General features: G+C 41.4%; 1 protein-coding gene across 1 annotated transcript; it reads right to left on the reverse strand.

The window, feature by feature from the left end:
- Positions 1–97: 97 nt before the first annotated feature.
- Positions 98–9,696, reverse strand: LOC109900826 (cyclin-C). Its single transcript, XM_020496661.2, has 12 exons — positions 9,516–9,696; positions 8,971–9,077; positions 4,656–4,740; positions 4,143–4,212; positions 3,916–3,967; positions 3,709–3,764; positions 2,755–2,790; positions 2,560–2,651; positions 2,407–2,474; positions 2,241–2,320; positions 2,033–2,151; positions 98–1,924 (listed from the first exon to the last, which is right to left on the reverse strand). Exons 1-12 carry the CDS (start codon positions 9,545–9,547, stop codon positions 1,870–1,872), a joined length of 852 nt encoding a protein of 283 aa, XP_020352250.1. The 5' UTR covers positions 9,548–9,696; the 3' UTR covers positions 98–1,869.
- Positions 9,697–11,652: the final 1,956 nt, after the last annotated feature.

Raw genomic sequence — 11,652 nt, forward strand, 5'->3', positions numbered from 1 at the left:
GAAACGAGAACGGGTCGGTCAGGATGGTCATGCGTCAGGCAACAGTTGAATGCCCCTGAAACACAAATAATATAACACATTCAGTCGTGCAAAGAAGGAGCTATAGCTGCATCAACCCATTTGGTTACTGCAATATTCATTTTATTACCACAATAGATTTTCAAAAAGAAATACAGTTCAAGTAATAGCCAATACTTGACAAACCACACATTTTCATGTTGTGTTTCTATAGAGACAGGGGGAAAACCTTAGTAGGCTCATCCCAGTCAGTCAAGTAAACACATATGACAAATGATGGAGCCTGTAAAGGGGAAGGGAACTCTGAGGCAAAAGGCTGTATCTCAATAGTCTAAAAGCTGGAACCTCGCTCTCCTTTATCTTTCATGACTTGCAAACAGCCGGTATGTGAAAGTAATATGGAGCACAACCACCAACAGCCTGATTTCATCTAGATTTACTTCGCATCAGTGTATATGAAGCAACCGATAACAAGGAGAGGAATTCACTTCAGACTATTGGGATGCACCCAAAGGGACCACTAAAATATCCCCCCCACCCCCGAAAACAAACAAAAAACATCACTTCCCTGCAATAGGACAGTGTGCTCGTAAGTCTTATTACCTTGATAAACAGCTTATTTTGTAAGGCATTCAAGCACCCAGTTCTGGACACAGATGAACACGTACATATCACAGAAACCAAGAGAAACAACCTCTCACACACACACACAACTCCCACTGTATTACTGTACAGAAAATATATCAATATCTACAAGTAAATATGCACACAAAGGTATTGTGACACTTCAATTTGATTAAATACATGGTACATGCAGACAGAAAACATTGGACCCTGGCTTGTGTAGGACTGATTCAATATGCAATCAAGAACACACAGCTAAAAATCCACCTGCCTTCCCCACCAAAAATGTGGTCCTAACAATTCTCCACATAAAAAAAGCAGAATAAAAAATAAAACGTTTTTGTTGCAGGCTAATTACATCATGATAGTAAACACATTTGAGCAGTTTTACTTGAAGCAGACAGCAAATACATTTCATGATTTCTACCCAAGCAAATTTGCCCAATCAAGTAAAACACAAACGATGAAATGAAAGACATGAGTAAAGCTATTTACAAAGGCTGGAGATGTAACAGGTAATGAAGACACTTGAATCTAGCGGGTATACCCCCAGAAATTCCATTCTCCCCCATGACTTCACCTGATAAGCTCTGTAACCAATCAACGTAGACCTTAGATAACAGGACATCCAATCAGGTCACAAAATCGAACAGACTTACATCCTTTCAGAACGCATCTCAAACAGTACAGGGTCCAATCATCTTAGCGATACCAGTAAAAAGGACTACTATTCTCCCTGAGGAATGAAGACACTGCCAAATGGGCCACTCACACATCACAATCACTAATGATCAAGTTCTCTGGCCCCAAGAAGCTCCATATTATATGATTGTTCCCCGAGAGTGTTTCAAGGAAGTCAGGAGCATCACAACTCATAGTCCCCCCCTCCCTCACTACATCCTCCTGTTTATCACAGTTAGGTCCATAAGGTTTTGGTCGCGTTCCCCTGCTCAGACGTTGAATGCATCAACCAATGGTTGCGAGCGAAGTCATCAACTGTGCTGGTCGGGCACTATATTGCTATAACATGTGGTTAGCTGATACATAAAATACCTATCCAGGTGTTTTAAGATCTGTCATGCGTTAGCAACACCTGGGCACAGGAACGCGCCCTTTAACTGTTGAGGGATGGAAACACAAGACTGCTGCCGCCAATTGGCTAATGCCAGCATTCCTGTGGCCATCTGATGAGTTATCATACATGAGCCGAGGTGGACGTCCCATTGCCTATGACTGGATGTAAGAGTTATTCTGGTTTCCACTGGAGCTCTGGTCATTCTCACTGGTACACAACAAAACAGAAAACAGTTAGTTGAGACAGGAAGTGAAGGGGTCATTTTAACAGTATATAGGTGAAACACTAAGGTGAGATTAGGATAGATCTCTGTACCTGTTGGGAGGCGGCTTGGGTTTAGGCATCTTGTTGAGCACTGCAGCCATTTCCTTCCTGTCGTCAAAATTCTTCCACTGGTCGTACAGCTTCAGGATGACTCGGATGATCTCCAGGATCTGAGCAGAGCATATACGTTACTGCACAGACAATCAGCTTTCACCTCCGATTGATGTATTAATATGCCATTTGTTTTGTGTGGCCGTACCTTCTCCATGTCGACAGAGAGCTCAGCAAACCACTGCCTGGCGTCTTTCTGCTGCACCACACAGGCAACATGCAGACATGCTGTGGGTGCAGGGGGAAGAATGTGTGTAACACCTCACCTATATTTTATTGAGCTGAATCTACTAGTAGGAAATGTGAGGTCTTACCTAGTGCGATCATGAAGGGAGGGTAGAGCAAACAGAGGTCTGTCCTATACGTGTCATTCACTACTCTCCTGTAGAGAAATAAGACAGTGTTTCAATATCCTCATATCAAATCAATACATGCTCCCGCAAACAAAGAAGAAAAAACCCACATACCAGGCCAATGGCAGTAGCATGTCCTCCTGCCCCATGTCCTGCACATACTGCAGCAGGGGTCTGTAGGGGTGGTATACTATCAAACAGCAGTCCTGGAACACTCATGAAATAAGTTAATGAATCCATCCATCCAACAAATTGATGACATCTAGCATTGAATGTATTGTGACAGAGACAAAAACCTTCTATACTTACCATGAGCTCTAGTAGGTAGAACTCGCATTCTAATACCTGTAATGAGGAAAGCAAATGAAGTGCAAACTCAGTTTAGTAAATATATCAGTGTCATAGTCTCAACTTGTATCCCTTTTCTCTCTATTATCTGGGAAGTATTTGGGAATATTTCCAGTATCTGGGAATAACAACATTCTGCTAACTGAACCCCTACAGTGTGAATAATCACCTCCATTGCGCCACACCACCAGAGAATCAATAATTGTCTACAAGGTGTTAGGACAGCCTCAACGTGGTCCTGGCAACTCCGTGGAATAGGTAGATAAATAACCGGCGCTGCAATCGTATTCCACTTAGCGCCACAGCGATAGATACGCCCCGGTGAGGAGACGCAACCGACCACGGTCAAAATCACCTCCCATGGCAATGGGAGTTTTGCCATAGGCTTGCGAACACTAGTTGTGGAATGTGGCGTCTCCGTAGACGCCAACATACTGATACCTAACTACAACACACAACATAAAGGACTCCTACTGGTTTATAAACTGGGTGGTTCGAGCACTCAATGCTGTTTGGCTGAAAGACGTGGTATATCAGACCGTATAACACGGGTATAACTAAACATTACTTTTTACTGTTCTAATTACATTGGTAACCAGTTTATAATAGCACTAAGGCACCTCCAGGGTTTGTGGTATATGGCCAATAAACCACGGTTGTGTCGTGCTTAAGAACAGCCTTTTTGGCCATATACCTCACCACCTTATTGCTTAAGTATAAATATTCCACAATATAGTGAGTGTGTTGCCTCAGAGATAGGTCCCACCACAATGCAACATGATCGTAACATCTAGCTACAATAATGAATTATATTCAATCATTTAACTTCATAATAAATACTACATTGTTTAGCCTAAGAACTGTTCATACAGCACACCCTAAATGATTTCAACAGCAAGGTTAGGTCAGACGTACATGGTTCATTCTGTAAGGGAACTCCTTTGGGAAGGCATAGGAAAATCTTGTTTTTACTGTACAAAACAAAAACACTTGTTAGATTTGACATCAAATGAACGCAACCCATCAGAATGAATGTAGCCTTTGTACCACAGCAAGAGTGTATTTGTCATCTTAAATATAAGATCATATCTAAATGGAAACGCTTCGTGTCTTCTTACTTACACACAGACGTAGCTGCAGAGATCAGACGAGTGTTTGAAACAACACCGAATTCCTGGAAGAGACAGTAACAGAAGGGCTTTGAGGATGCTGTCATGGAGTAGGATGGGGGTGAATTGCACTATCAAAGACTATGTTACAGAGCAGTTAACCCTACCAGTTAACCCTATCCCTACTCCCACACAGACTATGAAAACTGGAAAGGAAGTGGGATATCAGGCCATATATACCTCCACTTTGGAGGCAAGGAACACACATGTAGGAGCCATGAGCACTGGGTCTATACTCTTCAGGGAGTACCTGCAGAGGAAGAAATAAGAAAGAGAGAGAGAAAGAGGGGGAGAGATAGAAAGAGATTTGGAAGAGGCCCAAAGCTCAGGTCTCCAGAGACTGTTTAAAAAATAAAAATAAATGTATGCGCCTAAATTGAAAAAAGTAGGAGCACAATTAAAAATACTTGAAGTAACAAGTCGTTTTCTTTGTAGTAATGGGGAAAGCATGACGGTGAAAAACTGAGCTCAGTGTATTCTCCATGGTACTCAGGGGCTGCGGTACAGTGAAATAATAATTCCAACAATTATCATCTGGGTGATTTTATTCTAAATTACAATTCCAGGTCATACAGCAAAATAGTTAGGCGCATGTGGTGGCACTGTAGATATTATACAATGCTCCCCTAGTGCCATTTATAATTAGCTGATGAATAGAACACAGTGTTGTTGTTATGAAAATGGCATAAGCACCTGGCATAGAAACGTTTGAAGTAGACGGTTGCTGTAGCAATGACCTGCTGGCGGAGCTTCAGGTGTTCCCCCAGTGCCTGGATCACTGGAACAGAACAATACGTTGAACACAAAGCACATCTAACCTCAATTGCGTCAAACAGAAACCTTACAAGACAAATGACACTGTACAGTGCACTCGGAAAGTATTCAGACCCCTCGACTTTATCCACATTGTTACATTACAGCCTTATTATAAAATAGATTAAATAAAACATTTCCCTCATCAATCTACACACAATGACAAAGCAAAAACAGGTTTAGATTTATTTAGCAAATGTATAAAAAAAATATATATAAAAAAAGAAATACCTTATTTATATAGGTATTCAGACCCTTTGCTATGAGCTCAGGTGCATCCTGTTTCCATTGATAATCCTTGAGCCATTTCTACAACTTGATTGGAGTCCATCTGTGGTAAATTCAATTGATTGGACATGATTTGGAAAGGCACACACCTGTCTATATAGGTTCCCACAGTTGACAGTGCATGTTAGAGCAAAAACCAAGCCATTAGGTCAAAAGATTTGTCCATAGAACTCCAAGACAGGATTGTGTCAAGGCACAGATTTGGTGAATGGTACCAAAAAATGTCTGCTGCACTGAAGGTCCCCAAGAACACAGTGGCCTCCATCATTCTTAAATGAAATAAGTTTGGAACCACCAAGATTTCCTAGAGCTGGCCAAACTGAGCAATTGGGGGAGAAGGGCCTTGGTCAGGGAGGTGACCAAGATCTCGATGGTCACTCTGACAGTGCTCCAGAGTTCCTCCATGGAGATGGGTGAACCTTCCAGAATCACAAACCATCTCTGCAGCACTCAGGCCTTTATGGTAGAGTCGCAAGACTGAAGCCACTCCTCAGTAAAAGGCACATGACAGCCTGCTTAGAGTTTGCCAAAAGGCACCTCAGACCAGGAGAAGCAAGATTCTCTGGTCTGATGAAGCCAAGATTTAACTAATTGTCCTGAATGCAAAGCATCACGTCTGGAGGAAACCTGGCACCATCCCTACGGTGAAACATGGTGGTGGCAGCATCATGCTGTGGGGATGTTTTTCAGCGGCAGGGACTGGGAGACTAGTCAGGATTGAGAGAAAGATGAACGGAGCAAAGTACAGAAAGATCCTTGATGAAAACCTACTCCAGAGCGCTCAGGACCTCAGACTGGGGTGAAGGTTCACCTTTCAACAGGACAATGACCCTAAACACACAGCCAAGACCATGCAGGCCTCAGGACAATTCACTGAATGTCCTTGAGTGGCCCAGGCAGAGCCCGGACTTGAACCTGATCAAACATCTCTGGAGAGACCTGAAAATAGCTGGGCAACGACACTCCCCATCCAACTGGACAGAGCTTGAGAGGATCTGCAGAGAAGAATGGGAGAAAACTCCCAAGCTTGTAGCATCATACCCAAGAAGACTTGAGGCTGTAATCACTGCCAATGTGACATCAGTTTTTTTAATTTTTTATAAAAACTGGCCAACATTTCCGAAAACCTGTTTTTGCTTAGTCATTATGTGGTATTGTAAGTAGAACAATTTAATACATTTTAAAATAAGGCTGTAACGTAACAAAATGTGTAAAAAGTGAAGGGGTCTTAATACTTTCTGAATGCACTGTATACACAAAAGTATGTTGACATTCCTTCAAATTAGTGAATTCGGCCATTTCAGCCACACACGTTTCTGACAGGTGTATAAAATCGAGCACACAGCCATGCAATCTCCATAGACAAACATTGGCAGTAGGATGGCCATACTGAAGAGCTCAGTGACTTTCAACGCGGCACCGTCATAAGATGACACCTTTCCAACAAGTCAGTTTGTCAAATTTCTGCCCTGCTAGAGCTGCCCACAACTTTAAGTGCTGTTATTGTGAAGTGGAAACCTTCAGGAGCAACAAAGTGGTAGGCCACAAAACCTCACAGAACACGACCGCTGAAGCGCGTAAAAATTGTCAATTGCAACACTCACTACCGAGTTCCAAACTGCCTCTGGAAGCAACTTCAGTACTGTTTGTCAGGAGCTTCATGAAATGAGTTTCCATGGCCGAGCAGCCACACAAGCCTAAAGATCACCATGCGCAATGCCAAGCGCTGGCTGGAGTGGTGCAAAGCTTGCCACCATTACACTCTGGAGCAGAGGAAACTTGTTCTCTGGAGTGATGAATCACACTTCACCATTTGGCAGTCCAACGAATGCACAGTGCAAACTGTAAAGTTTGGTGGAGGAGGAATAATGGTCTGGGGCTGTTTTTCATGGTTCGGGCTAGGAACCTTAGTTCCAGTGAAGGGAAATCTTAATGTTACAGCATACAATGACATTCTAGATGATTCTGTGCTTCAAACTTTTTTTCAGCATGACAATGCCCCCGTGCACAAAGCGAGATCCATATAATAAATGGTTTGTTGAGATTGGTGTGGAAGAACTTGACTGGCCTGCACAGAGCCCTGACCTCAACCCCATAGAACACCTTTGGGATGAATAGGAACGCCGACTGCTAGCCAGGCCTAATCAGTACCCAACATCAGTACCCAACCTCACGAATGCTGTTGTGGAAGCATGTAAGCGAGTCCCCGCAGCAATGTTCCAACTAGAGGTCGACCGATTATGATTTTTCAACGCCTATACCGATACCAATTATTGGAGGACCAAAAAAAGCCTATACAGATTAATCGGCCAATTTTTTTGTTATTTGTAATAATGACACTTACAACAATACTGAATGAACACTTATTTTAACTTAATATAATACATCAATAAAATCAATTTGGCCTCAAATAAATAATGAAACATGTTCAATTTGGTTTAAATAATTAAACTTTGACAATTAGATGTTCTTATAGGCACTTTAGTATTGCCAGTGTAACAGTATAGCTTCCGTCACTCTCCTCGCTCCTCCCTGGGCTCGAACCAGGAACACAACAACGACAGCCACCCTCGAAGCAGCGTTACCTATGCAGAGCAAGGGGAACAACCACTCCAAGTCTCAGAGCGAGTGACGTTTGAAACGCTATTAACGCGCACCCCGCTAACTAGCTAGCCATTTCACATCGGTTACACGAGCCTAATCTCGGGAGTTGATAGGCTTGAAGTCATAAACAGCGCAATGCTTGACGCACAACGAAGACCTGCTGGCAAAACACACAAAAGTGCTGTTTGAATGAATGCTTACGAGCCTACTGCTGCCTACCATCGCTCAGTCAGACTGCTCTATCAAATCATAGACTTAGTTATAACATAACACACAGAAATACGAGCCTTAGGTCATTAATATGGTTGAATCCGGAAACTATCATCTCGAAAACAAGACGTTTATTCTTTCAGTGAAATACAGAACCGTTCCATATTTTATCTAAGGGGTGGCATCCATTAGTCTAAATATTCCTGTTACATTGCACAACCTTCAATGTTATGTCATAATTACGTCAAATTCTGGCAAATTAGGCAGCCCAAACTGTTGCATATACACCGACTCTGCGTGCAATGAACGCAAGAGAAGTGACACAATTTCCCCTGGTTAATATTGCCTGCTAACCTGGAATTCTTTTAGCTAAATATGCAGGTTTAAAAATATATACTTCTGTGTATTGATTTTAAGAAAGGCATTGGTGTTTATGGTTAGGTACACATTGGAGCTACGATACGCACCGCATCGATTATATGCAACGCAGGACACGCTAGATAAACTAGTAATATCATCAACCATGTGACTTGCCTAGTTAAATAAAGATTAAATAAAGGTGTAAATAATAATAAAATAAACGGTGTCCAAAAATACCGATTTCCGATTGTTATAAAAACGGCCCTAATTAATTGGCCATTCCGATTAATCAGTCGACCTCTAGTTCCAACATCTAGTGGAAAGCCTTCCCAGAAGAGTGGAAGCTGTTATAGCAGCAAAGGGGGGGACCAACGCCATATTAATGCCCATAATTTTGGAATGAGATGTTCAACAAGCTTTTGATCATGTAGTGTATGAAGAGGTAGCCTAGCGGTTAAGAGCGTTGGGCCCATAATTGAAAGGTTGCTGGTTCTAATCCTTGAGCAGACTAGATGAAAAATCTGTTCATGTGCCCTTGAGTAAGGCACTTAACCCGAATTGCTCCTGCTAAATGACTCAAATGTAAATATAGGTCATTGTTGCCGGTTATTGCTAGGAGTAGTGTCAAATGAGATTTGAGGGTAATTAATGTTGTGACATTGTACCATTTCCCTAACAGTAAAACCATTCCCACCACAGATATTTATCATAGCATATGAGTCTGATGAAATACCATTGGCAAAGAAGATCTGCAGTTTCCAGTAGTCCTCCTCAGACATAAACTTGATGTCCTTCTGACGCTCCTTCATCAGGTCCTGCTTGTCCAGGACCCACTGCAGACTAGTGAAATAGAGGAGACAATCAACCACAACGAGCCCTCTCATACACACAGTATCATAACAACAAAACTGCTGATAGGAAATCTGAGAGCGGTGCGTCAGAAATAAACAATAACACAAAAATGCCTTGATGACCTACGCACAAAGTTAATGTCAGTGTGGCTACGCTGTCAAACTAGCTCGCTAGAGGCACAAAAATACTTAGCTGGCTCTACAAATAAATCTCAGCATTCATATCTAGCTAATTACCACTAAGAGAAATTACCACTAAATGTTCGTCCGGTACACTAATACTGACATACATAATATAAGACTAGAGTGGGCGGACAAGCTGAAGTTAGGTAGCAAGCTAGCTTGCTAACTCTAGCTAGGCCCCAAATCAATGGAGTTTCTTTCCCATACATAGTCCTAATACATCACGTTCGGACAGAATACTTACTAATGCGAGCTCTGCCAGAAGTTCCCAGCCATGGCTTATGAGTTGAGGTAGAAAATGTTATTTTAAATTGTCTTTATTTTTAAAGATGATACGGGACATAGAGAAGAAAGTGGTCAGCTAATAAATGTGCAGTGCAACACTCAATGCTGTTCTGACGGCGACTGGGGCGTGATGTGCTTGGGTTCCACTTAGCTGGGTCTGGGTTGCTAAATGGGTGGGAAACGCACATCTCTTGTTGTCTAATTTTGCGTGTAAATATACAATTGTTACAGTATCGATGTTGCCTAACCATCAGGGTTGGGGTCGATTATGAATTGAGTTGCAACTTGCTCTTTGATTTCAATTCAATTCTTACATTTTAATTAAATTTGAATTCACACTCCACAGAAAGATGAATTTTAATTCAAGGAAAAATAATGTAATTAAATGAAATTCAATGTACAGGTCATTCAAATGGCTTATTTATTGTACATATCACCATAGCAATGTTTAATCTGAAATCATGTATGGCTACCAATACCATGCAGCATGAGGTTGAAAGATTTCATTTAAAAAAAGAATTATCCTAAAACATTTACAAATAATTACAGTGGTCTGGAAATATTGTAAGATCATATTGTGGGTTGTCTATAATAATTCATATTCCCCTTCATTTAAATAACATAAGAAGAAAGAAAATCCCAGAATGAATTAGATCAAACACTGCAGTATGGAAGGGAACAATCCAGCATCTCATGACAAAAATACTATTAAAATCAAATCAAATTTTATTGGTCACAAACACGTGATGAGCAGATGTTATTGAGGGTGTAAGGAAATGCTGGTGCTTCTAGCTCTGACAGTGCAGTAATATCTAACAAGTAACATCAAACAAATTACACAACATATACAGTTGAAGTCGGAAGTTTACATACACTTAGGTTAGAGTCATTCAAATTCGTTTTTCATCCACTCCACAATTTTTTTGTTAACAAACTATAGATAAGTTGGTTAGGACATCTACTTTGTGCATGACAAGTAATTTTTCCAACAATTGTTTACAGACAGATTATATCACTTATAATTCACAGTATCACAATTCCAGTGGGTCAGACGTTTATATACACTAAGTTGAATGTGCCTTTTAACAGCTTTGAAAATTCCAGAAAATAATATCATGGCTTTAGAAGCTTCTGATACACTAATTAACATAATTTTAGTCAATTGGAGGTGTACCTGTGGATGTATTTCAAGGCCTACCTTCAAACTCTGTGCCTCTTTGCTTGACATCATGGGAAAACCAAAAGAAATCAGCTAAGACCTCAGAAAAAAATTGCGGACCTCCACAAGTCTGGTTCATCCTTGAGAGCAATTTCCAAATGACTGAAGGTACCACGTTCATCTGTACAAACATTAGTACGCAAGTATGAACACCATGGGATCACGCAGCCGTCATACCGCTCAGGAAGGAGATGCGTTCTGTCTCCTAGAGATGAACGTATTTTGGTGCGAAAAGTGCAAATCAATCCCAGAACAACAGCAAAGGACCTTGTGAAGATGCTGAAGGAAACAGGTACAAAAGTATCTGTATCCACAGTCAAACAAGTGCTATATCGACATAACCAGAAAAGCCACTCAGCAAGGAAGAAGCCACTGCTTCAAAACCGCCATAAAAAAGGCAGACTACGGTTTGCAACTGCACATGTGGACAAAGATCATACTTTTTGGAGAAATGTCCTCTGATCTGATGAAACAAAAATAGAACTGTTTGGCCATAATGACCATCGTTATGTTTGGAGGAAAAAGGAGGATGCTTGCAAGCCGAAGAACACCATCCCAACCATAAAGCACGGGGGTGGCAGCATCATGTTGTGGGGGTGCTTTGCTGCAGGAGGGACTGGTGCACTTCACAAAATAGATGGCATCATGAGGTAGGAAAATTATGTGGATATATTGAAGCAACATCTCAAGACATCAGTCAGGAAGTTAAAGCTTGGTCTCAAATGGGTCTTCCAAAAGGACAATGTATACAAGTATACTTCCAAAGTTGTGGCAAAATGGCTTAAGGACAACAAAGTCAAGGTATTGGAGTGGCCATCACAAAGCCCTGACCTCCATCCTATAGAAAATGTGTGGGCAGAACTGAAAAAGCGTGTGT

This window comes from Oncorhynchus kisutch, linkage group LG12 (genome assembly GCF_002021735.2).
Source record: "Oncorhynchus kisutch isolate 150728-3 linkage group LG12, Okis_V2, whole genome shotgun sequence".
NCBI lineage: Eukaryota > Metazoa > Chordata > Actinopteri > Salmoniformes > Salmonidae > Oncorhynchus > Oncorhynchus kisutch.